Source organism: Carcharodon carcharias, chromosome 2, assembly GCF_017639515.1.
Source record: "Carcharodon carcharias isolate sCarCar2 chromosome 2, sCarCar2.pri, whole genome shotgun sequence".
NCBI lineage: Eukaryota > Metazoa > Chordata > Chondrichthyes > Lamniformes > Lamnidae > Carcharodon > Carcharodon carcharias.
The window spans coordinates 20,951,794-20,979,389 of NC_054468.1; the positions used below are offsets into that span (position 1 = coordinate 20,951,794).

The window sequence follows — 27,596 nt, forward strand, 5'->3', positions numbered from 1 at the left end:
TCAAGGCTGAGGTAGACAGATTCTTGAACTACAGGGGACACGAGGGATTTGGGAAGAGTCAAAGAGGAGTTGAGGCCACAATCACATTAGTCATAATCTCATTGAATGGCGGAGTAGGCTTGATGGGCCAAATGGCCTACTGCTGCTCCAAGTTCTTATGTTCTTAAATTCTTTTTTTCTACTTGTAATACATGACTCAAATAATGGAGGCAGTTCACTATTATACATAATAATTAAAATAATTTATTCAAGATAACTAGCGATAATAGAGGAAACACTTTATTTAAAAGCCGTGTGTTTTTAAAAATGCAACAGCAAATAGGACAGATGCAATAAATTATCATGCACAGCAAGAATTTACACAAGTTGAAATGTTCTACATTTTAATTGCTAAAAGTTGATAAACTGCACTGAATAAAGTTCTATCAGTTGATTTCCTGGATGGAGGAGTAGTCGCAGCAAACACAATAACGTATTTATTGACACAATGACATGCAACTTTGGCTGTCTTCCTCTCTTTCAGGGTGAAAGCAGTGATCCCCTGGTCTCAGTCAGGAGCTTTGCTCAGAAAGAATGTGGGTTGAAGAATTGACCTTTACAGGCAGCCTCCTCACACAATGGGTTTGAGCGGGCAATTCGATTGACGAGACAGGCTAATGAATTAGCTCATTATTTACAGCCTCCTAGACAGAGAAAGATTAAAGCCTAACTCATCTGCATTTTAACCGTATTTCATCATCTCTCTACTGACAGAAGCAACACTGAGAAAAATGTTAATACTTTAAATGTGGTCGCAGAATTTCTAAGTGTTATTGAGAACACTATGGCTTGAATTTGTTTGGCGTGTATGTCTCTTTTGAGTATGTCACTTAAAAGCATGGTTCAGTAACAGAGGGTTAATTTGCTAATTTTTTTGTAACTGTTTTGCATGTTCTCTCCGCAAAGGCCTCAATGTCTGCTGATGCTGAACAGTTAACCAACTGTGCTAACCTGCCCCTATTGTAAGGGTGTGGTGTATGTTAAATTAGTAATCTTAAAATAAGGCATTTATTTGGGAAATAAATTGAACACACCAGTGCGGGGGTGGGAAAGTGGGCATGGAGCAATTGCTGGATCTGCACTTGGTAGTCTGGTTTTTGATTGAGTTTTCTTATTTTGAGGCCCTCTACACAGAGGAAAGAGTGCCACACGAATAGTGGTGAATAGTCATGCCAACATTTCAGGGTACCCCTGCCGGGAAGTGGGCTAGCTGACCTGAGTCACTGGGTTAGACCCATTTAATGTGCATGTCAGGGCCTCAAGCGATTCCATTTGCAGTTTCTGGGCAGTACTGGGGGTGCTGGCACAGAGATGGGGAAGAAATAGGAACATAGGACTTAGGAGCAAGAGTAGGCTATCCAGCCCTTCGAGCCTGCTCCATCATTCAATAAGTTCATAGCTAATCTGGTTGTGTATCAACTCCAATTTGCTATCTGCCCCCCTTAACCCTTGATTCCCAAAATCTGTCTAACTCCGCTGCTTTCTGGGGAAGAGAATTCCACATATTAACTACCCTTTCAGAGAAAAAAAATTCTCCTCCATTTAAATGGTAGACCTCCTGTTCTTAAACGTGTCGCTTGGTTATTGTGTACTGAGGGCTTCTCTGGGTTCCACAAAGTTAGCCAGGGCCTCTGCCACTCTAGGTCTTCCAAGATCAGATCCACCACTGTCGTCCTCAGGCCTATCTTCTTTCTAAGTCCAGAGGGCAGGCTGCTCGATGTAGCGGCCCTCCCATGCATCCTTCCCACCCCCCAGGAGAGGGCTGCTTTGCTGACTGGCCACCCAATGTCTGCATAGGATGTGGGTGGAGTTGGATGTTAGATATCCACTGCATTGTATCAAATCCATTCTCCCCTGCCTTGCTTCAATTCTGGCCTCTTCAGCATCACCAATTTTGATCTGTCCACCATTGATAGCCATGTCTTCAGTTACCTACGTCTAAATTCTCGCATTCCCTCCCTAAGCCTCTTCACCTTCCTACCACTCCCACATCCCTTAACATGCTTGTTAGAACCTATCTCTTTGACCAAGCCTTTGGCCACCAGTCCGAATATCTCTGTTGTGTTTTATGCCTTGGAGATATGTGGAAATGATATACTCTAGGTGATATGTCTGAACAGGAATTTTAGTCAATATTTAAAAATTTTTGTCCTCAAACTTCCAGCTGCTTGCCTACAGTTTAGTTTCTCTTTCGCAGTCACCACACCCCGGCTTAACTAATTACACATAGGTATAAAGAACAGATACGGACACACATAATCAAATACCATACAATCGAACATTACAATCTCATTATGTGGCTAAGTGACAATATTTTTCTGATACTGCTTCTGTGTCCTAAGGGCATTTTAGTATGTTAAAGGCACCATGTAAATGCAAGTTGCTGTTAGTGACTTTTATTGAATTTCGTCAGAAGCAAAGTAAACAACACAGCTCAAGTCGTGTTCTTGTCTGTATCCTCTCTGTGCTTTGGATTTGGCAAATGGTCGGAGACTCTAAATACTTCTTGTCAAATTTTACGTGGAGACGGCAACACACTCTTGAAATGTAGTGGGGAATCTTGCTGGAATCTTGCTCCACTGTCAGGACATTCCTGCTTACAGTGACTTTGTCTTAAATCCTGTGGATGGCCGTTAAAATAAAGGGATTGTGTGTCTGCACCATTTCTGGTGCTTCTGGTGATCATCTGACCTTGCAACTCCGTCAAGAGGCCAGGCTTGTTCCAACTGAAGAATGGATAAATAATTGTTTCTGGTTCTTGTTTGCCGCTTTCCAATTGATTGGCGCTGGGAAACCCATTTTGAGCCCCATCACTATACTGGTTAAGTCCTCGTGTTTCATGTGGATGATCTTTACCTTGGCCCGGTTAAAGGCAGCGCTGGTGAGTTTCCGCCCCTGGGAGATGTCAGCTTGCTAGTCCCAATTGTTTGAGCTGACATGAAAGAGATGGTGCAAGGAGTGACTTCCCCCTTTCTGTCATAATTTGTCAACTTCCAAAAAAGGGCCAGCCAATTGCGGTGAACTTGAATCTTCCTTCTGCCCAGACAAACTCAAGAATATCTGGACCCCTGTGTTTTTCATAGTATGTTTTGCTTTCTGTTTCACATTGGTTAAATTGCTGAATTCACAAGTAAATGGTAGATGTTGCTAATAGTTGATCTTTACCTCAAGATTTACTAAAATGCCAGCCCAAGTCCAATTCTGACGTCAACAGAACACTTCGAAAGTTGTCAAACAATGCTCACTTTTTTGATACAAAAATAAAAATAGCTGGAAAAACTCAGCAGGTCTGACAGCATCTGCAGAGAGGAACACGGTTAACATTTCGAGTCTGCATGACTCTTCACCAGTTCTGATGAAGAGTCAACAGGCCCCAGCATACATGTTCGAATGGTCTATGTTCCCAATCCTGAATCCTGATCCAGTGACTCCAGCTGGAAAGTGCCCTTGAATGGACATTGGATGAGGAACATATTGGGTTTTGCTATGTTGCCTCGCTGTTTAGGCTGTCACGCACAGAATGGGCACTTGACCAAAGACCAGAACAGTTAGATAGCTCTTGGGAAGCAGAAGCTTAGCAGAGGCTGCACTTTGAAACAAGGAGTCGAGTAACTGGGAAATAGATAACAGAAGTAAAGGGCAGATTGCAATTTCAATCAAGCGACAGAACATTTGGTTTTTCGGGGTCTTGCAACCTGGTTGCTTTATTCAAACCCACCATTGACAGCAGATCATTCATATGTCTGCAGTCCTTTTTTGAAATCCTGATGGTCTGGTGATGCTTCGTGAAGTAGGGCTGCTTAAAATCCACTTGAGGAGACTGGCTTTTTGGTTACTACATTCAGGATTTCAACGGTATGGTACGACAATGAACTCATCTTAGTTGACAGCCTTGGGTGAGTTCTGACCTTGGGGGGCATGCACCTCAAAAGAAGGAAGAACTTTTCTCTGAAAGTGCGGCCAACAAAGCCATAGAGGATGGGGTTAAGGCAACTGTTGAAATAGGCCACACAGATCGTAAAGGGTATGGAAGTGTCAACAATTTCAGGAATGTGGCAGTTTTTGATAACTTTCAGCCGGGAAAGCATATCCAAGAAAGTGAATATTTGGAATGGAAGCCAGCACAAAATGAATGACACCACGACAGCCACAATCAGCTTAAATGCTTCGTTGCTTGCAGGTTTGCTTTTTTCAATCTGGTACGCTTGCACTAGGCTCTTGACAATTAGGGAGTAACAGGTTACAATAATCAGCAGGGGAATTAGGAACCCCAGAAAGGTCTTCAACAGGGCCATGCCAAATATCCATTGATTCTTCTGCTCTTCTGGGTAATGGAAAGCACAGATGGTTTTATTCCAGCCGATGTAGTGAAAGGCATCACGGAAAATCATGGCGGGCAGGCTTGCTAAGCCAGCCAGTAACCAAACCATGATGCAAGCCATCCAAGCATGGAGTAAGGTGCGCCTCGTCCTCGATTTCATGGGATGCACAATGGCGAGGTAACGGTCGATACTGAGACAGGTGATCAGGAAGATGCTGGCGTTCATGTTCAGCAGTAGAATGGTGGCACTCATCTTGCACAGGAAGACCCCAAAGGGCCAGTGGTACTCCATTGCGGTGTAGGCTGCCCAGAGCGGCAAAGTGATCACAAAGATCAGGTCAGCCAGCGCCAGGTTCAGCAGAAAAATATTTGCAACTGTTTTTGGCTTCAGGTAATAATAGATAACAACGATGACCATGCTGTTTCCCAAAACTCCCATCACAAAGATGATGCTGTAAATGACAGGGATCATAAGGAAAATGTAAGTGTGCCTCCCACCAGTTATGCAGGTCAGGTTTGAGGTATTCCCCATGGAACTGTTCAGCATGGTTTCTTCCGTGTCCAGTGCAAGGCCAGATGGTGACTTGTGAAATACGCTGGAGTTTTCAGCCATCTGCATCCAATTCATGTCCTGTCAGCAGAAAGGGTACCATGTTAGTTAATTTTTAAACACACTTAAACTGCATTATCTATTTCCCCACACAGCTCCTTCAGGGCAATGCAGCGATCCCCTCCAAGAAGATCGAATGCTCCGGGCGCCTCAGCACTGAATCGGACAGCTCTCCTTACAGAAATTACCCTAATCCAATTTATTTGCTTTCAAATGTGCACGTTGATTCAGACCACCCTGGGGTGAGGGGTAGGGGGCCAGTGGGTGTCATTTTAACTGAATCCCTCCCTGTGGGAAATTGATGGGATCAGGATAAACACTGCAGTTTTACAGCATGCCACTTTTCGGGGAAGTTGAGGGATTTGGGGATAGTGGAGTTGAGGTAGAAGATTAGCCATGATCATATAGAAAGGTGGAGCAGTCTGGTTGGGCTTTATGGCTTACTCCTGTTCCCACTTCTTATGTCTTACTCTCCGTTGACTTGAGTGAAAAGTAAAATCAGGCGCTTTTTAAAAACAATGTTTGATCTGATCCTATCAGTTTTCCACCAGGCAGATTCAGGAACAGGACTCATCATCTCTACACAGCTTCCTTCAGGAAATTGGACCAGAGTAAATAATTCAGTTGACGTCACTGGTGCTGTGTGGTAATTCTCACCTAAGCTGGCCATATTGGTCCAGAGCTACAGTGATTCTCTGCAATTGTTTGATAAGTTTTTAAATTGAGTTCAAACATCTGGGATCATTTTTGTTTCCTGAGACAAGGGTATTTTTCCTAATAACTAGATTGATTTGTGCCAATACGCCTAATGAGAGGTTTGGGTATCCCTGGGATTTGAACCTGGAGCCTTTGCTCTGTAAAACTTTAATTGCTTTCATGTTGCTTGCTTCGCATGCAAACATTTAATGAACAAGCAGTCAGGATCATACTGGACAATCAGTGGAAAATACCCCTCTAAAAATATCGTGTTTGCTACGTCCAATAAGGTTAAGAGTGAGAATGGTTGAGATTGATTATTGACAACTCTCAGGATGGAATAATTAACGGTCAAAGTTGTTAATTAATTTTTGGTCCACTTTATCAGTTGTCAGTGAGCTCTCTGCAATTGATTCATGGTGACTTTAGAGGGAATGTCAGAGTCTTGGAGAAGACGCAGAATGAAACCATGGATAAAGGACCTTGGTAGGTGGAGAGATTAGAGAACCTGCGATGGGTCTCCTGAGAACACAGACTGTTAAGCAAAGGTTTAATAGAAGTGTCCAAAATTAAAAGGGATTTTCGTTGAGTATGTAAGTCAAAATTGTTTTTACTTGCAGGAGGATTGGTAACCAGAGGTGATAGATTTAAGATAATTGGCAAAAGAGCTAGAGGGGAGAGGAGGAGAATTTGGGGGTATTTTTTGCACAAAGAATAGTTATGAACTGGAATGTAAAGTCTGAAAGGTTGGTGAAAGCAGATTCTAAAGCAACTTTCAAAAGAGTATATATTTGAAAAGGAAGAATTTTTACAGCTCTGGTGAAAGAACAGGGTGGTTGGTTTAATTGGATAGCCCTTTCAGAGAGCTGGCACAGGCATGATGGGCCGAATGGCCTCATTATGTGCTGTATCATTCTATAATTGCTATAATTTTGTGCTTATTTGTTAAAAAAAATAAAATTTGATTCTGTGCCAGAATATATCATTTTTATTTTTACTTTTTGATGTATCATAGCCTTTGGTGTTAGGATGCCTAAACCTTTACGTCACATTCCAAATATGTCATTATTAATACAGCCTATTTTCGCATAAAATGATCAAATGAACTTTGCCAACATCCTGGTGCTTGACTTACCTGGTTGGCAAAAGCTTTATGCTGATCAAGTACCTTCAGTAAATTATCAATAATCATGCCAAATGCATTTTTATTCGTTAAATTTATTCTTCTAATTAAATAACAAAAAAGCCCTGGGGTTCAAATCCATAGATACCTAATATGAGAAACCAATATGTTTCCCCACTTGTCCACACTACATTATAGGACACATGAAAGTGAATTTGAATCGTCAGTAAGTACTTGTTAGTCATGTCCACCTTTAGGGTTAATGAAGTGGCCAGAAGGCCTCCGTTTAATGACATCTGGGGAGTCTCTCAGGAATTTTTGTATTAAACTGCTGTCAAAATGCCAGTATAATTTATAGGTGGCAAATGCTGAATGTAAATTCCTTCCCACAACTGACCCATAAAGCCAAACTGATATACTTAAGGATGTAATATGTCCATAATTCAAACAAAATACCAAGCTGATGTGAAAATAAATGAGTGTTTTTCCTTTATCTACAGGGAACTGTTAATCTGCAGTCCAGTCAAGTTCAGCATTCATTTGATTTCTTATGTCATTCAGAAAAGAAAACAGCACCACATACCACAAGCACTGTACAAGTGCCAGGCAACCCACAGCCTGAGCGTAATCCATCTCATTCCTTCTTGCTTGATAAACACTGCAATACGGCACAACTCTCTGCAGTGAATGGGTGTCCTCTGGGATGAGGCAAATCTAACAGTCCTTGTTCCGAGATTGTAGATTTTAAACATGGAGGCTAACGGCAAACAACAGCCCAGAGTTTCCTACACAAAGCTGAACTGCCTCTTAGTTCATATGACTGGAAGTAGTGGCATCAAATTTCCTGGAGTCTTGCCCTCTATGCAAAAGTGCTGTTAGTCTTGTCCAATATTGATGCTGTTACAAGTCCTTGGGTCATTAACATGAAGGGGGTTTGCGCCCATGTCTTTTAAGGCACTCTTTGCGCATCTGTCCATTAGGGTCCCAGGAACAAAAACAGAACTACCTGGAAAAACTCAGCAGGTCTGGCAGCATCGGCGGAGAAGAAAAGAGTTGACGTTTCGAGTCCTCATGACCCTTCGACTGAACTGAGTGAATCCAAGAAAGGGGTGAAATATAAGCTGGTTTAAGGTGTGTGTGGGGGGGTGGGGGGTGGGAGGGGTTTGGGTGGGGGGAGAGAAGTGGAGGGGGTTGGTGTGGTTGTAGGGACAAACAAGCAGTCATAGAAGCAGATCATCAAAAGATGTCACAGACAACAGAACAAAAGAACACATAGGTGTTAAAATTGTTCATCAAAAGATGCAGATCAAATGTGTTCTTTTGTTCTGTTGTCTATGACATCTTTTGATGATCTGCTTCTATGACTGCTTGTTTGTCCCTACAACCACACCAACCCCCTCCACTTCTCTCCCCCCACCCAAACCCCCCCACCCCACACACACCTTAAACCAGCTTATATTTCACCCCTTTCTTGGATTCACTCAGTTCGGTCGAAGGGTCATGAGGACTCGAAACGTCAACTCTTTTCTTCTCCGCCGATGCTGCCAGACCTGTTGAGTTTTTCCAGGTAATTCTGTTATTGTTTTGGATTTCCAGCATCCGCAGTTTTTTTGTTTTTATCTCTAGGGTCCCAGGAATATCAGACCAGCACCTTGCCACTCTGTGAGGAGGCTAGGACTATTTCATCCAAAGTTTATAGTTGCTGCTCTCCTGATGGCAATTGACCTGCTTGAATCAGCTGCCATCATGAAACTGGTGTGAAGTACTGGTCAAGTAAACGTGCATACTTCATGCATCTATATTTCCCTTGGCCCTTGTAAAGAAAAAGGGATTTGCATTTATGACGCAACTTTCATGACCTCAGGATGTCCCAAAGCACTTTACAGACAGTGAAGTGCTCTGCGAAGTATAGTTGCAGTTGTAATGTAAAAAAATGCAGTGGCCAGATTGGGCACAGCAGGATCTCATAGTGAGTAATGCAATAATGACCAGATAATCTGTGTTTGTGATGTTGTTTGAGTGATCAATATTAGCCAGGACCCCAGGGATAACTCTCCAGCTCTGCCTTGGGATTTCTTACATCCACCTGAGAGGGCCTTGGTTTTATATCTCATCCAAAAGGCAATACTTCTGACAGGGCAGCACTGCAACAGTACTGAAGTCCCAGCTTTGATTTTTATGCTGGAGACCTGGAGTAGGACTTGAACCTACAACCTCCTGACTCAGAGGCCTGAGTGAACCACAGCTGACACCTGTTAAGGTGGCAAAAAGGTAGAGTGGCAGGATTTCCAGTGCAGGGAGGCCATTCTGCCAGTTTGAGTGACAACACAATGGGTACGAGAACCCATCCACTCTGCTCCCATTGAAAAACAGCAGTGCCCCACACTTAGCACCTTTGGGGCAATAAAAAATTCTTAAGGCACTTCTTGGAGGTGCAATCAACCAAAAATGGACAGCAAGTTAAAGAAGGAGGTGTTACAGAGGATAAGCAAAAGCTTTGTTATAGACTTGGGCTGGAATTTTCTGGGCCCATTGACATTGGGCCTCATGGCTGGCATGAGTGCATAATATGATGAGAAGGTCAAAAATCGGTTTCACGCTTTTGTGAAACTAATTTACGATCATCCGCTCCACTCGTCAATGGCAGACTGTCTTCCCTGCCAACGGACTTCGGGAACCTAATTTCAATGCATTTGCATTTCATCATCTTGCCTGCCCACCAGAATCATCCCCCCCATGCTGGATCATCCGGGCACATCAGCGTGATTACATGCCGATGTCCTTCACAACTGAACATAAGCAACGTGCACCTGGTGAGCTGCACTTTGCTCGGGATTTTGAGGCTTGTTTGCCTACATTGCTTTGGGCAGCACTCACGGTCATCAGCGCCAGGCTTCGCAGGCAGCACCGCATCACTTTTAGGGGGGGCTTATGGGCAGGTCTGTACTTACCAGGCCAGCCGTAAGGCTTGCTTGGGGAAGGGGGAAGAAATGGCCTCAGGCAAGTGAAGAAGCTGCAGGGGTAAGGCAGCACTGGGGATGGGTGTATCCCAGGGTGTGTGGGCAGGACACATATTGATCTATGCAAGTAGCCCCAACATGGTGAGGGCTGAGGGCGCAGTCCCCAGAGGAGATGAGGTCAGATGGAGATATGAGGGTATGTGTATCAGATTGGGTGGTGATGTCCCTTGAGCTGGTAGTGAGTGAGATGCCAGCGAATGTGTGATGGGCTTGTGCAAGTGTGAGCCTAGAGTGATGAGATGGTTGCCTTACCCTTGTGGCATGGACGAGATCATTCATCCTCTTTCTGCACTGGATGGTGAACCTCTTGTATGCAACATTGACACTGGTCACCACTGCCACCACCTCCCAAACCGGAGTGGTGACACTGATGGGCCTCCTGCAGCCAGAGCGGGGGCAGAAGACATCACGGCAACCCTCCATGGCATCCAAAGGACGTTCCAGGGACACTTCAGAAAAACTGCTACAGTTCACCTGGCATGAGGAAGTGGCAAGGCGATGGCTTGGCGGGTGAATTGGAGGGAGCTCGCCAGCAAAACGGCGTGTTTCCCATGATTGCGTAAATAATGAGGTGGGAAGGGAATGATAATGCATCAAAACCCACCATTGCGGCTGGAGGGTAAAGTGTTGTTTTATGTGCCCGCTACCGCACTTAGCCCAATTCTGGGACAATTCTGTCCTTGGGTTTTCAGAGGCTATTAAAGGAGGAGAGGCAGATGGAGGGGTGGAAGGATTACGAAAAGGAGATTCAGGGCTAAATTCTGGTCTTTCAGCCCCTCCTAATTTTGGGACCATTTGCCTCAGTTTAAAATAAATAGCTATGCAATTGGTTACACAGACCTGCTGTTAGTCAAACTGCAGTTGGAAACACAAGCCAACAGAGTCAATCCTTTCGGGAAGGAAGCAGAGGTGAGAAGCTAAAAACCCTTCTTAAGAAATGGAGATATAGAAGAGGAAGCAAGGATGTATATCACACCTGTATGGTCTTAGTGAGCGATCACTGAGTGTTATATCCAGAGCGATGAGAAAAAGGATTGCAGCAATTGAACAGGAAACAATTAAATTGTTGACTGGGTGCCAGGTTCACCCTCCCATTATGGAAACCACCAGTATTTATTTCCATTAAAATCGATGGGATGAAAATTAAATGAGCTTTATATTAGGAGGCCAGTCTGCATCTCCGTATTTACACTCAGATCATGAAGTTGAAAATTAACTCTAATACCATGAGAATGAAAGAAACGCATGCAATTGTGAAACCTGAAAGAGATCCTGTGGCAAGAAAATAGAGCTTATCCTCTATTAGTTTGTTGGCAGAAGTGGAATGGGTGGATATGTTCAGTATGTCCGCCCATGAGTGGATGAATGTACTGAAATGATATTCAAATCATTAAACCTCAGCAGCAGCTCAAAAGGGGCCATTCAGCCCAACTGTGCTTGCCCTGGCTATTTGAAAGAACTACCGATTAGTCCCACTCCCCTGTTCTTTCTCCAGAACCCTTGCAAATGTTATCTTCAGAAGAACATCGTGCAACATATTTGCCTCCACCTCGCTCATAGCAGGCTGAAGATGTTGACTTCAATGGGGAAGAAATTAGGGTGCATTGGGAAATGAGTGGCTAATTCGCCATCACTTGTACCGTGCTGCTGCTGAGGGTCATTTTCACCCCCAATTCATTAAAAAAGCAAATCCATTGCAACATTTCTACAATACAACAGTGATGACACTGAGAAGAAAAGCACTTCATTGGCTGTAAAGTGCTTTAAGATGTTTGGTGGTCATGAAAAGTGCCATATAGTTGCAGGTCTTTCTTTCAATCTCATTTGACATGAATATGTAAATACCTGTATACTAATATTGAACAGGAGCTGACATTTCTAGGCTGTACTATTTAAAAATGAAAGTAGACTTTCTATAACCAGCATACATGGGGCATCACCCCTATCCTCCACAGTGCTCTTGACACAATATTCAGTATTCTTGGAGTACCCTTTGACCTCCTGTGAAAGTGATGGATTATACCCATTTTGGGACCCAGCATGTTTAATGTGCTTTAGGTCTGCTTGAAACAAGTCCCCTCAGAGGTCTTGTGCTGTTTAGCTTTTCTGGAAAGTTCCACATGTCAACAATGCAAAAGCTTCACGCAAATGTGCCATACTGTTAGCAATAAATGCAGGAAGGTTTCTTAGGCAATGTTCAAAGATCAAGTTATCTCAAGGGCTCTTGGTACATTATTCATGTGGATGTGTGAAAAACTGTAATGGAAAACAGCTGAAAAAATGTCACTCATAACAATTTGTATTTACTTGGGACAAAGCTGCAAAGTACAGTGTGGAAAATGGCTTAACTTAATAGCTCACTTATAAACGGTCCTCAATGTGCCAAGACACTCTGAAAAGTGATCACTTGCATTTCCTAATGATTAATCATAGATTTTTATTTCTGCCTCAACATGGTCTGGAAGTTATGAAAGAAAAAGTTTGACCTAATATATATATTGTTCTCCCTTTGGCTTTCTACAGTCTAGCATTCACATTTCAAAGCAATTTTTGGTGAAATATTTTTGACCTGTAACTGTTTTCTGACCATTTCAGTTCCAGCTTAACAGGAGGAATGAGCCTACTGTTCAGTTTTCTGTTAATTATCCAGCCCTTTTTGACTCAGTGAGATATTTCTGGTCCTCTCACTTAGGTGAAACAAGAGTAAAAGAAGACACAGGGCTGGATTTTCTGTGGTGCAGCAGGAGTGGCGTCAAAGTAACTGGCAGACAAATACATACTATCACCAGCACCACTAGCCTGGCCGGTCTAGTCAGGGAATAAATATTTTAGAATAGTTTTTGTCTACTGTTTATTGTACACTTCAGGAGCTGACATTGGGATATTATGAGGTATACAGCAGGAAATACCATTTTGAGGAGATGGTGGCATTATGGTAATGTCACTGCACTAATAATCCAAAGATCCAGGCTAATACTCTGAGTCGATGGGTTCAAATCCCACAGCAGCTGCAGAATTTAAATTCAGTTCATAAAAAAAAATCCAGAACTGAAAGCTAGTCTCATTTATGGTGACCGTGAAATTATAATTGATTGTCATAGAAACTCGCCTGGTCCGTTGTCATTTAGGGAAGGAAATCTGCTATCCTTATCAGGCCTGGCCTACATGTGACTGCAGATCTGCAGAATGTGGTTGACTCTTAATTGTCCTCCGAAATGGCCTAGCAAGCCATGCAGTTCAAGGGGCAATTAGGGTTGGGCAACAAGTGCTGGCCCTGCCGCTGATGCCCACATCTCATCAAAGAATAAATGTAATATCGCTGCACTTTCAGATGCAATCTGGCATTTCTTTAGGAGCAACCTGGTAAGTGTGCTCAGAGGAATGGTAATTCCCCCTAAATTTACAACCATAAAAATAGCCTTATATCTGTTAACTCCACCAGTCTACATCCCTCTGAGAACTCTGGCCTCCTTATTTCCTTTGCCTCAGCATTGGCAGCCATGCCTTCAGCTGCCTGGGCTCTAAACTCTGCAACTTTGCCTCTCTGTCTCCTTTAAGTGCCCCTTAAGACTTTTCACATTGACAGTGCTTTTGGCCATTTGTCCTGAAATCTCCTTCTTTGCCCTGGGAGCCATTTTTCTTCTGCCTGTGAAGTGCCTCAGGGCACCTGACGATGTTAAAGGTGCAATATAAATGCAAGTTGTTGCTGCTGCTTCAAATAATCAGTCCGATGTCTGGCGTAGGCTGCGCTCCCCAAAACTCATAATTTGTCCTTTTGCAGATGCTCCCTGTCCAATCGCATTTTTTGGCAACTGTTTTCGTTTCTGATTTCCAGCTTTTATTTTCATATTTTAAGCCTTTAAAATGGCTGCAAAGATTCCAGGGCAAAATAATTGATTGTTTTTCTCCAGCGAGTTCGGGCAGCTATTGATGGAAAGCCACCCCGGGGTGATGTGCGCGGGTTTCAGCCTCAAGGGAAAACCTTCTGGACAGAGAGACGACCGAAGAAAGATAGCCAGGAAAGACGGACATGTTTATAAAGCACCTTTCCCAAGTCCAGGACGCCTGAAAACATTTTGCAGCCGAAGGAGTTTGTTTATTTTTTGAAATGCTGCCGTTGCCGTTGTATGGGAATGGCAGCAGCCAATTTGCCCACAGCAAGCTCCCACATGCTGCAATGGCATAATCTGCTTTTAGTGATGTTGGTTGAGAGACAACCATTGGCCAGGGCGCCAGAGGGAACTCCCCTGCTCTTCTTCAGAATAGTGTCAGGGAATCCTTCACATTCACTTGAGAGACTGGGTGGTTCCTTGCTTTGACACCTCATTCGACAAGTGAAGGTATAGAGTGAAATAACGTATGCGCGTGTTTTAGTGGGTATCGGAGGTACTCGTCATGGTAGAGGTGAAGAGATACGACCCATGTTGGCAAAGACCCTTTAATACCCACTGAGAGACTGGTGGGTGTTATGGACTCTCTGGAGTTATGGATATACATTCCTGTGAGCCAATATTGAGTCACTTCCACCGGCACCAGTCTTTAACTTTTTGCTGGTAGGAATTCCTCCACATTAGTCAAGCATTACCCTCTACAGAGCCTCGAGACGTTCACTGATGTTCTCATCAACAGAGCTGGGGAAAAACAGGATATGCCAAAATAAAATGGCACAGAATCTTTGCAGGAAAAGAAGACTACAGCACAAGACCAGAGAGGTCAAAACCCTTTTGTTTGTTATTTTAACTGTTCATTGTTCTTGACTGTCCATCTGTCCAGCTGCATGGAGAACCTATCCCCACTAGCATGAAGGGACAGGCATCCAAACTGCAGGTTAGGTGCGTTTGATACGTGCAAGTGCTGAGGCTTGTTTCTGGAGCTCTCTTGCTGAGCTGCTGCACACAATCAAGGAGGGCAGAGGGTTTGGACCCCCAAGTCTGCAAGAGGCAGAGGGGCTGTAGTTTCAGGGGCCGTGGCCTGCGACATGACCAAGGTTGCAGAGCAGAGGCTGCAGACAGGGGATTGGGAAGAGGCAGAGGAGGAGGATGAAGTCTCTCCACATAAAGCCCTAGCCCCCTAACAGGTTTCCATCTCACCCAGGAGCAATGCAGGTTCATCAAGGCGGTGATTACAGAACTGTGCCACCTTCTTCAACTGAATTGCCCCTATAGATTTTCTCCACAGTTACTGCAGCACTGTCCTGGAGATTAACCTTTAATTTCTGGAGATAACGTGGGAAAGTTGCTAACCCTAGCAGTTCTTTGATTCAAACAATCCAGTTTTTGCCTGGGTGGAGAGTTGAAAGTTCACCCAAGTGTATTCGTATGGTGTCTTCATGGTTGCTGCCTCAAGACCTTGAAAGGCCTTGACTTACTGCCTTGCTTTTAAATTTTTCTTGCTTATTCATTCATGGGCGTGGGTGTCGCTGGCTAGACCAGCATTTTTTGCCCATCTCTAATTGCCCTTGTGGAGGTGGTGGTGAGCCGCTTTTTTGAACCGCTGCAGGCCATGTGGTGTAGGTACACCCGCCGTGCTGTCACATGGAGAGTTCCAGGATTCAACCCTTCAACAGTAAAGGAGCAGTGCTATATTTCCAAGTCAGGAAGGTGACTGGTTTGGAGGGGAACCTGGAGGCAGTGCTGTTCCATTGCACTAGTGGCCCAGCTTGTCCTTCTAGGTTGTAGAGGTTGTGGGTTTGGCAAGTGGAAGCTTCTTTCACTTCAATGGCAGCAGCTCAAAAAGAAAGTTCACCAGCACCTTCTCAAAGGTAACCAGAGATGGACAATAAAAGCTGCAATTGCGAGCAAAGTCTATATTCCAAGAATGGATAAATATTTTTAACTGATTCTAACTTTTTGCTTTATTCATACGTTATCTTTGTTATGTACTGATCGGGAAGTTGTATGCAGAACATTTATTTTTTTGAAGTTTTCTGTTATTGATTTGCTGCCTATCAGGTTGGGCAACAGTGCAGCATATTGACCCTTTGATAAAAATTACCAAGATGCACAAGGTCCCTTCCCCTTCCCCCTCACCTCTCCCACAGCCTCCTTGTGCCAAGGTCAGTTCCCAAATTCTAGGCCACCCCCTTGAGGAAGGAAAACTATCAGAGGCTGAACCTTGCTGGCCGACTCAAACGTATCTTCTTCCTGTTGGATCATGAGCAAGCGGGCAGAAAGCTAGTAAAAAAGTTGCTGCAGGTAAGAAAGGGAGCCAACCGCAAGGCAGACCTGCAACAGGGCAAACTGAAGCAGCTACAGCTCAATGGGCAACACCTTGCATCTCAGGCTGAAGGTTGTGGGTTCAAACCTCAATCCAGAAACTTAGGCATAAAGTTTAGGCTGATGCTCTAGTGCCAGCACTGAGGGAATGCTGCACTGTCACAGGTTCTGTTTTTCAGATGGGATGTTAAACCATGGCAGTGCATCTCAATTGGTGGGAGCTTGCTGTGTGCAAATTGGCTTCTGCTTCCCCCATCACAGCAGTGGCTACAGTTCAAAATTACTTTATTTTGGTTTGTTGTGAAAGGGACTGTGTGAATATATGTTTTCTTTTCTCTCTAGCCATTATCCACCAGTAGAACACATTTAGATCGTATTAACCTGAGATCGGACCGATAGAAAATTGTTACTCTTACAGACAGAAATATTCAATGGTTAATATTTAAACTCCTATTTTACTGTTCTCAGTAAAGCACTGAGATCGAGGAGAGGAAAGCAATAAAATATGATCAAACTGTTTAGGGAATCGGAGGCATGAATGTTAAAGGGGGGAAACCAGCTTCACAAAAACTGTTTTATAAAACAAACTTTTGCTTCTGCAAAACACTTGAGACATGTTGGCATGGATAGATGCTCTATAAATGCAAAAGGTATCATAATATATATTTTCAAGTGTCTTCTATTAAAATATTAATAGCTTCTGAAGATCATATGGCAGGATAAAATACCAGACACTGAGGTGTTCACCTGAGCTGCCATGTCAAGCATCTGCATCATATTGAGAGAGTCACAACTGAGTTGAGCTGGTCATGTAGCCAGAATGCCTGACACTTGCTTACCAAAGTGAGTCTGCTTGAGTTTGGGGTGCACTCTCATAGCGATCAAAAGAAGCGCTGCAAGTTCACTCTGAAGGCTTTGCTTAGGAGTTTTGATATCAACTTTGAATCCAGGGAGAAGCTCGCCCAGGATCGCTGACCTGGCGCAACCAAATAAAAAACAATGCGGCCTCCTTTACACATCAGAGGCAGAGAGAAAGATCAAGAAAAGCAAATCCCGAGCCAGCAACTCGCCCAAAACTCAATCACCTGCGGTATCCTGTCCTATTTGTAGCAGAACCTTCCAGGCTCGGATTGGCCTGAGCAGTCACCTTGGTATCCACTGGAACCCTACCAAACACCCCAGATGACGAACATGGTTACCTTCACCGTGAAGTAAATGGGTGGGCTTTAATGACCAGGCCTCCTTTCACCGGAATTTCACCATGTTCCAATCTTGTCTGTTCTCCTTTTGTCAGATAGTGTTGACTGGGCAACATTTATAACCTTACGTTCTCAGTCGCTGCCTTAATCGCGTCCTCCTTGCCGTGCTAACATTGCCCTGCAATACTTAGTGCCAACCACCAGGTGGCGGGCTATTTCCAGTCCTCCACTCATGCCATTGAAGATACTTGCGAGGAGCGGTGGCAAAGCGGGCAGCCAGGAGCTGAAACCCAAGGACTGCTTCGCTTCAAGGGGCAGGCAAATATAGAGAGGAGTGCTCACTCTATGAAGTAACTTCCACTGTTATCATTGTTCGTTAGGGCAGAAACTTCCACTTCTTAATGGGGCAGTTTACTTTTTAAATAGGATACCCAGAAATTTGTAAAATGTAGACACTTCAGGAAAACCTTTATTTTTAACTCACATTTTCCTGGGCAGTAGAAAAGATCTCTGAGGCGCCATTTGGGAACAGCCGCATAAGAATTATTGTCCTGGATAGTTAAACCCTGGGGCATCCCTGGTTGTAATTGCTCCAGCATTAACGGCCCAGTGACCAACCAGCCTATGAATTGTTCCCCCATCCTCTCTCCATCAGTAATCTATTCCCTTAGTTGATAACTCTTTCTGTGATCCAGATATTAGTTCAAAATTCGTTTTTCCCCCGGATGTGTGCCCGTGGGTTTAATTTGAAGTAGTGCTCTGCATTTACCTCCTCTGTGCCCATTTCCATCTGTGTAAAACTCTATCTTTTAGCTTGTATTCTCTTGAGCATGGAAGATTAAGTGGGGGGGCGGTGGGGGGGGGGGGTGGTGCGTGGTGATCTAACTGAGGTGTTTAAGGTGATTCAAGAATTTTTATGATGTAGATAGGGAGAAACCATTTTCTCTCATGGGCGAGTCCAGAACAAGGGAACATAACCTTTTAAAATTGGAGTTGTGTCATTCAGCGGTGGTGTCTGAAAGTACTTCTTCACACACTCTTTCTTTGATCCAGATATTAGTTCAAAATTCGTTTTTCCCCGGATGTGTGCCTGTGTATCCTGGGTTTCATCTGAAGTAGTGTTCTGCATTTATCAGGAAATTTCTCTCCCCAAAAAGCTGTCAAATCTAGATGGATGGATTTTTGTTAAGTGAGACTGTTAAAGGATATGGAACCGAGGGAGGTAGATGAAGTTTAGATACAAATCAGCCATGATCTAATTGGATAGTGGAATACACTCTGAGGTTGGGAGGAGTGGGAGTGGTGGATGACCCTGGAAGAAGTGAGGGGGATGTTGGGTTTGGAGGTGGGCTGGGTGGGAGGCCTGTCCCGGGGCTCCGCCACTGTGTCCAAAATTTAAAAAAGGGTAAAACATGAAACACCTTCTCAGCCCTCGCCCTCAGCCGCTTCAACACCCACACACTCCCCATGCTTCATCCATGGAAACCATAGACTCCATTGGATTGGTCTATGATCGTGCTTGGTGAAGTACTGCAGTGGTTTGCCATTGCCTTTGGCAGTATGGCCGACCAGGAAACTCTCCTACTTTTATCACCTGCCATTAGGTATATTGGAAGCAATAACAGGCTCTTAATAAACCTGTTTGACCTGTTTGGCCGTATTACACACGCAGTTTCCCTGGTCATCAAGTCCTGAAGTGGGACTTAAACCTGGGGCCCCACCACTGTTACACAAGACCTCCCGCCCTGCAACTGAATAAAACCTTATAACAAGAAGCATTTCTTTCAAGTGCACAATCCCTTCCAACCACAAGCATTGGAATTCATGGTCGCATTTCAGAGAGTCTACAACTGCTTGTAGCTGTCAATCAAACTGTGGAAATGCAGCCTACTGTGATAATGGATAGTTGTGAAATCAGTCATGAAGCAGTAATCCAGTCATGCAAACCATCCAGCTTATGTCAACAGACAGAGTGAAATAGCAAACAATGCATTTTTTTAAACTCTCCAGACATTTTTTTCCAAAGATTTAAAGGACAGGACTTTTAAGTGCCTTGACAGCTTAATAGTTCCTTTTACAGGTGCTTTTGAAAGTTCCTCTTGACACTTTTGACAGATCCCCTTGACAGGTCCTTTAGCTAGTTGCATTTGATAAGTTGACTATGATACGACTATTGAGAGTTGCAATGAGCTTGAAAGTTAATGAGCTTGTGCACTTTTTACATATATTTATGCCTGCCTGTAACAACTCCAAAAGGCACCTGATCAAAAGGCCCTCACCAAACCTGTCCCTGGACCATTACCAAAGAGGTACCTTGCCTCTCCAAAGGGACACCCTGGCTATCCAAAGAAATGCACAAAGTTCAGAACTGCACACTTCAGGTTTTGCAGTTCTGGGGTACAAAAGTCTGAGTTCAGTGGAGGGTTTTGATGATTTAAACAGCCAGCTGCCTCCTTGAACTGTGCATGCGCAAAACGCAAAATTCCCCCAAATATGGGAATTGCCGTGTTCGGGGGCGGGACTTAGGATTTTCGGGCAGTCCGCCATTTTCTCCACCACAGAGAGACTCTCCAGTGTGGCGAAAATCTGGGCCTATGTTTCTACGTTCCTTCCTCTGTGTTTAGGACACTCCCTCTAAGTTGCCACGAGTTAAGTTTGGAAAACCTTCTCCAGCCTTCCCTCATGACTTTGTAGCGAGGGGTGAACCTTATGACTTGATTCTGCGCTGTGTCCTGCACTTGGCTCTCTTCCTTTGTTCCTTCTGGCGTATTTTGTTATTTTTTTTCTTGTTCTGGAATGGAACAAGCATCATGAACGATGCTTGAGACTAGGTCAATGAGCTAATTTAAGAAATAATGGTTTTCTGTGGAGGGAACCAGAGTAGTTTCAGTCAGAAGCTATTTAAATAAATTGCTGAAATATCTTGGTCACAACTTTCCTCCTGGCAGCCGATGTATACTGCCTTTAATTGCCGCTGGAGATACTGGCATCAATTCTCTACCACCCACTGGTTCAGTAGCTGCTCCTTCTTCAGATCAGTGTACTTTCCCTTGCGCTTGGCAAAAGCGGGTTTCTGGATGGGCTGCGCAGTCATCTTGGCCGACTCACCTCTTTATGTGATACGATGGGATGGGGCAGGCACAAGGAACATGCATTTCCCCCTCTTCTACTAACCCTTTTGTACACTTAGCAATTTCCCAGACTCCCTAACTGTGAGGTAGACTGTGAAAAAAGGGTTTTCATTTATATAATGCCTTTCACAACCTCAGGATGCCCCAAAATACTTGAGTAGATTGAGCCTCTACTCATTGGAGTTTAGACGAATGAAAGGTGACCTTATTGAAACATATAAGATTCTTAGGGGGCTTGGCAGAGTAGATGCTGAGAGGTTGTTTCCCCTTGTGGGACAGTCTAGGATCAGAGCGCATAGTCTCAGAGTAAGGGGGGGTGGGGGGGGGGGGCGCTGATTTAAGACCGAGATTAGGAGGAATTTCTTCTCTCAGAAGGTAGTGAATCTGTAGAATTCTTTACTGCAGAGGGCTGTAGAGGCTGAGTTGTTAAATATATTCAAAGCTGAGAGAGACAGATTTTTAATCAGTCAGGGAATCAAGAGTTATTGGGAAAAGGCAGGAAAGTGGAGTTGAGGATTATAAGATTAGCCATGATTTCATTGAATGGTGGGGCAGACTTGAAGGGCCGAATGGCCTACTTCTGCTTCTATGTCTTATGGCCTTATGGTCTTAAATACTTTTGAAGTGTATTCTCTGCTGTATCTTTGGAGACATGAAGGCAATTTGTGCACAGAAAGACCCCGCAGACAATAATGTGATAATGATCAGATAAATTTTATTAAATGATGTTAGTGGAGGGATACATATTGGGCAGGACACCAGGAAGGGCTCTGCAATGCTTGTCAAGTTTAATACCCAAGCGATCTTTTGGGGTGTTTATATTTTAAAGGGTGCCTTTGTCATCTGCAACATTGGGCAAAACAGCGACAAACAGGTGTCCTGGCATCCAGGGTGGTTTTGGTTTAAATGAAATATTTCCATCAGTTACATCCGACTTCAGTAAGCCTGTCCTTGTTTGTACTGTCCATCCTGTCATGAGTGTTGTCATCAGCCTACAGCTGATGGAGCAACCCAGCCCCCAATACCTGCTGGAGTTAAGCTAGCTCCCCAGTTTAACTTCAGTGGAAGATCAAACCTGAAATCTCTAAGAGCATTGGGTTCTTCAGAACATTCAGGTACTACTCTTTGATCTCTGCTGCTTGGATTTGGATCACGTCTAAAAATGGAATATGATTGTTTCGCACGTGAGGTGGTTTTGCATCATTCAGTTTATACTCAATTTTTCTACTGTGTACAGGTGCCCACTAAGATCTGCATTTAGACTCACCTTATGTAGTTTATTTGTACCATTAACATGCTAACATAATTGTTAAACAACCAAGAAGCTGAGCCCAAGAGCATGATCATAAGAACAGGAATAGACAATAGTAGTATAGTGGTAATGTCTCTGGACTAGTAATCTAGTGGCCCAGACTAATGCCCTGGGGGCATGGGGTCAAATTCCACTACGTCAGCTGGTGGAATTTAAATTCAATTAATAAATCTGAAATATAAAGCTAGTCTCAGTTTGATGACCATGAAACCATTGTTGCTTGTTGTAAAAACCCACCTGATTCACCAATGCCCTTTAGGGAAGGAAATCTGCTGTCCTTACCCAGTCTGGCCCACATGTGACTCCAGACCCATGTGGTTAAATCTTAACTGCCCTCTGAAATGGCCCAGACGTTCAGGTCAATGGCTATTACAGATAAATAACAAATGATGGCCTTGCCAGTGACACCCACATCGCAAGAAAGATTAAAGGATAAAAAAAGCCCTCAAACCTGCTCTGCTATTCAATTAGACCATCAATTAGATTATTCACTTTAGCTCCGATTCCCTTGATATTAGGATTTTTTAACTCCCAAACTGGGGTTATGAAAAGCTTCTGAGATGCCACCACCTTAAATTTCTTTGTAAATCCTATTCAGTTTTTGGTGGGGAGTGACACATTGGCTGTAATTTTTAAGAGCCCACTAGCTTAACACGTGGATTCTCTAAATTATGAATCCAATTCAAACCGCAGCCTATGACATTTCCCATCTCGTGAATTTTAGAACATTTCTTTCAAAACAGCTAAGGGGCGTTACACAAAAGGTGGGAATGATAAATTCCCCTGCTCTACTTCAAATGTGTCCACCTGAGAGCTGTTTAGACTCTACGCTTTGGAATTCCCCCCCACCCCCTCTAAATATTTCTGCCTCTCTATCCCTCTCTCCTCTTTTAAGCCGCTCTTCAAAACCTACCTCCTTCACCAAGATATTTGTCATCGGTCCAAAGATCTCACTGGTTCAGTGTCAGATTTTGTTTGATGATCTTCTGTGGAGATTTTTTACTATGATAAAGGCACCATTTAAATACAAGTTGTTACTGTTGTAGTTCACATCCTTGCTGAATGTTAACACACTTGCCAGTGAGAGTGACTGGATATGGTTTAGAAATTGTCACCCAGCTGATGTTCTTCATCTTCTTTCTAACCTGGATTTCTAAGGTCAATTTCAAGAATCCAAGTGATACCCTGATGGCTGAGGTCAGCGAACCTGCCACCAGGAATGGATGCTGGGCCTGTGTTTGAAAGTAGACTAGAGGATCGCTTCCTCCCTCCTTGCAAGGTAAAGTTTGGTTTTGTCACAAAAACAACAGCACCAAGGTTACTAACTTCCTACTTAAGTTTTATCCTTAATCTGCTTCCTCGCTGCGTTAACATGCACCACGCTTCCTAGGTAAATTTACACACCACATCAGTCCGTGGGTTTAGCTTTCAAACTGCCCAGCTATAACGCCTCCCTCAGAGAACATTAACTGGTGACATTATCTGGGTTGAAGAAGAACAGAGGAAAGTATAAAATGGGAAGGAGTCATTGTTGCCCAACTGGTCTGTTCCTTTCATCGACTTATAGATGTCGATTTTGATTTTGTGAGGAAGAGTAAATCAGGTGATAGTCAAAGAAAAAGATGCACAACGTGCTTCTGATTTACTATCATTCATCCTGTACTGACAGGTACAATCTAGCTGGCACAGCCTAGCCTAGACCTGGCTAAACGTCTTACAGCCAGTTGGTGAAGGAGGAGGCCAGGAGTTCAATGTTTACTCAGCTTTAGATTTATTCACAAAGTGAAACATTACAAATGTATCCTAACAGTGTCAATATATGTCTATTTATTCTCTTCTGAGTAAATCAAATAAACAAATTAACTAATAAAAAAATTAACAAACTGCCAGCACCTTAAAGGGGCGCCATTAGAAAAACAAATCTTTAAAGGGAACCTATCTAATTTAAAGTAAAATAACATTTTGGGGGATATGATGTACTCCACTCCCTGTGGTGCGTCAAGCGTACTGGCGGACACCACATGCTCCCTCTCTACGGGCGCCCCGATATAACCATGGAAGAGAGGCAGGCAGTTGGCATGAATGACTCCCCCCTCAGCCGTCCGCTGCCTGGACCTGTTAGTAGCTACCTTGGCCAGGCCCAGTGAGCTGGCTTACAAGCAAGTCATCTCCCCTGCCCACCCATCCTCTTTCACCCTGCACCAGGTGGCCAAAGATTGGGAGCGTGGGACTGAAGGGCAAACAAGACTCAAGCAGCAGCCACCTCAAGTCGTGGAAAAGGGGCTGAAGGCTCAGACAACCTATACATATGTGGAACACAGACTCCTCAAGGCCACAGAAGATACAAGCAGCCTGGGAGTCCATGAATCAACTTAACCTTCTATTACACAGGACTGCTGTGTGCAACACTCGTGTCCCTTTATAGTCTTCTGAGTACCAAATGAACAAAATTAATTAATTAACTAAAGAACCACTCCTTATAGGGGTGCTGCAAAAAAAAAACTTCAACAGAAACCTAATATTTTAATTTAATGTGTCATTATGAACAAATAGCGAAGCAAATTGGGTCTATTTTTTCTGGAGTTTAGAAGAATGAGATGTGATCTCATTGAAATGTACAAGATTCTGAAGGGGCTTGATAGGGCGGATGCTGAGAGATTGTTTCCACTGGTCGGGGAATCTATAACACGGGGGGGCACAGTCTCAGGATAATGGGACAATCATTTAGGACTGAGATGAGGGGTAATTACTTCACTCAAAGGGTTGTGAATCTTTGGAATTCTTGACCCAAGAAGGTTGTGGATGCTCCATCACGGAATACATTTAAGGCTGGGATAGACAGATATTTGGTCTCTCAGGGACTCAAGGGATATAGGGAATGGGAAGTAAAATGTAGTTGAAGCCCAAGATCAGCCATGATCGCGTTGAATGGTGGAGCAGGCTCAATGGGTTATATGGTCTACTCCTGCTCCTATTTCTTGATTTCTTGTGTTATGGGTGGAGATGACGCACTCCAACTCCTGCAGCGCCCACCACTTGCGTAAGGCTTCAAGCACACTGGTGAACCCGGCATGGGACACTAGGGGTCCATGAATCATCTTAACCTTCTATTACAAGGGACTGCTGAGCGCAGCACATGTATATGTCCAAGTAATTATCCAGATGAGTGCCATCCCCCTGCAACTTAGACAATTAACAGTATTGACTCTATCCACTTCATCAACTGAAAGGAAGTGTTGCATAAAAACTCCTTGATCCCTAGATAATAAACAAACAGGCTTCCAAAGTATCAATCTTAGCCAATTTTTTAATTCATTCATGGGATGTGGGCCAGCATTTACTGCCTTTGTTCAGAGGCACTTTAAGAGTCAACCACATTGCTGTGGGTCTGGAGTCACATATAGGCCAGACCAGGTAAGGATGGTGGATTTGCTTCCCTAAAGGACATTAGTGAACCAAGTGGGCTTTTACAACAATTGACAATATTTACCTGTACACCCTGCAATGCTTTCATGGTCATCATCAGACTTTTCCAGATTTTTATTGAATTTCAATTTTCACCATCTGCCATAGTGGGATTCAAACCTAAGTCTCTGGAGGATTATCCTGGGTCTCTAGAATACCAGTCCAGTGACAATACCACTATGCCACTACCTCCCCTCTATGATTCAACCCTGACAAATTATGTCATTTGGAAAAGACAATGCCCAAAATGTTGCTGGAACACCAATAAGCCATCCCTTGACATTATTTCCAAGGAATAGGGGATAGGGTTAGCAACAGGAATGTAAACGAGTTGCCAGATAATGTGACCGAAACATAGCCTGACAGAATGTTGCTCATGTCAGTTTGATCATCTTGATATTTATCTGTACACCTTAAAGACACACCTTATTCCTGAACATATTCTTACCCAGGTTATTGCCGTAGGAGTTAAATGACTCGGCTCCACTGGTTGCGAGTGTGGTCCGCAAACTCATCATTCTGTGAAGAAAATGGCTTCTTCTAATCCTTGCTTAAGGTTCATTTAATTTAAATCTGCACCAAACATTTCTGTGCTAACGACCCAAGGTTTTCTGCATTTTAAAGACCAGGGGCACACAATTATCTCTCGATTTGATCCTCTTTGAGGAACTTGGACCTCTGAAAATCTCACCTTGTAATTAAGTCCCAGAATCATCTTTGTTGCTTTTAGTTAAACTCTCCCAAACTCATCAACATTCTTTTGAAAGGTGAATGCTGAACCCTCTACACAATATGGTACAAGTGGCCTCAACGGTTATTTGTACAAGAGTATAAGAAATTCCTTTAGAACGTAATGGAACATTTGTTTCGTTTTGGAGCTAAGGAAGTTAATGTGCAGCTAATTATTTATAATGAGGATTTAATATGTGCTCAAGTACATGTAAGGGCTTAAACAGTATGAGATTATTTCTAATGGTCAATGAATTAGTAATGAGGGAAAATACATTCACGCTTGGTACTGGAAGCATCAATGAGGAGATTACAAGGAATGTGTTCACCCAAAGGGTTATTAGATTATGAAAGACATTATCACAAGTGAATACTGAAACTGAACCAATCACAACAACATTTGAGAGGCAATAAACAGTCAAAGATGATAACTATTAAATGGCAAAAGCAGGGAAATGGGATCATAGTAAGGAGTTCTGTTGGGGAAGGTAGGGCCAGCACTGGTAGAAAGGACTAAGTGGCATCCTTCTGTGCCAATATTTCTATGACTCTCTACCAGTTTTTCATTGTCTGGCTTCCTTCGTGAAATCACCAATAATCCCATTCAAATCCTTTTCTTCTCCACCTTTGCCAATACTTATCTACATACCGCACTAATTTTGTATAGCTTTGCTCACATTAATTTTGTGAAGCCTTTTGGCTAATGGTGTGCACAGTAATGGGTTTAGGCTTATCATACTTCAGCCTGACTTATTGATGACTGGGACTTGAGCCTCAGAAAATTACCACGAAAAGCTAACTTTTGCACCTTAGTGCAAAAAACGAGGCTAAAATAACATCCTCATCCTGATAATCACTGAGTCCTTCACTAATCCTTTACCTGTGGTAAAACCAAAATGTACTCAGGCAGACAGCAACAACAGTAATTCCCCTATTCTGTAGCAATCTGCAAAAAATGTGTTATGTGAAAGAGGCACATTAAGCAAAAGCACATTAAAGCTTTATTAAAAATGATTACATAACAGTGCCATGTACGAGAGCACACCCGAGCAAAACCAAGTGAGTCGTAGGAATAAATATTAGCCTCATCAGGGAAAGGGATGAAAATGTTGGAAATCAATCTGGCCACCATTCTACAAGTGCGATGGGTACGGGGACGAATACAGTGCCAGAGACTTTAAAAGAAGAGTGATGGCTTCCTTACCTGACGATTGACCAGTGAGCTCTTTGCCTGGAGATCACAATCTGCTTGTATGCCGAGGCTGGTGACTGGGTAAGATGAGCACATGATGCAACTCAGCTACTGGAAGGGTGACAGCAGATCTTCTTTTATATTCAGCCTGACACCCACAGAGAGGTGTGGACACTGTCAGGCACAGATGGTGATGAGCCTTCCCTTTTCCGATCTGATCTGTGAGAGGCGATTGATTCTGCCAGAGTTTCCCAATTTCCTGAGAGCTGCTTATTGCTGACTGCTGTGCTTGAGTGATTGTGCAGCCCTGGCGTTGAGTGACCTGGGCTATGAATCTTATTTCTAGTTTGTTTGTAATCATCGTTTGCATCATTAATTAAGTCCTGAGAGTAACGGAAATGATCATAGAGTAGGGTCTCATGCACTCCAGCAATATTCTCCTTTAACCCTGTAGTCACTAAATCCTGCTTTACAGTGCCCAGCCAGTTTCTGCATATATTTTACTTGATAACTTTGTACATGTTATAGACTTAAAAACTTTCAT

At 43.5% G+C, this 27,596-nt stretch overlaps 1 protein-coding gene across 1 annotated transcript; it reads right to left on the reverse strand.

Annotated features, from left to right (window-relative positions):
* Nucleotides 1-225: 225 nt before the first annotated feature.
* agtr1a (angiotensin II receptor, type 1a) lies at nt 226-27,349 on the reverse strand. The gene is made up of 2 exons (XM_041182673.1): nt 27,065-27,349; nt 226-4,991 (listed from the first exon to the last, which is right to left on the reverse strand). The coding sequence occupies exons 1-2, from the start codon at nt 27,146-27,148 to the stop codon at nt 3,840-3,842; spliced, it is 1,236 nt and encodes a 411-aa protein (XP_041038607.1). The 5' UTR covers nt 27,149-27,349; the 3' UTR covers nt 226-3,839.
* Between the last annotated feature and the right edge of the window lie 247 nt (nt 27,350-27,596).

Bases quoted from the DNA above. Each gene is read 5' to 3' on its own strand.
- agtr1a (XM_041182673.1), bottom strand. From the start codon at position 27,148: ATGTGCTCATCTTACCCAGTCACCAGCCTCGGCATACAAGCAGATTGT. The intron at 4,992-27,064 runs GTAAGGAAGCCA...TTCTGCTGACAG, and splicing joins GCTCACTGGTCAATCGTCAG to GACATGAATTGGATGCAGAT.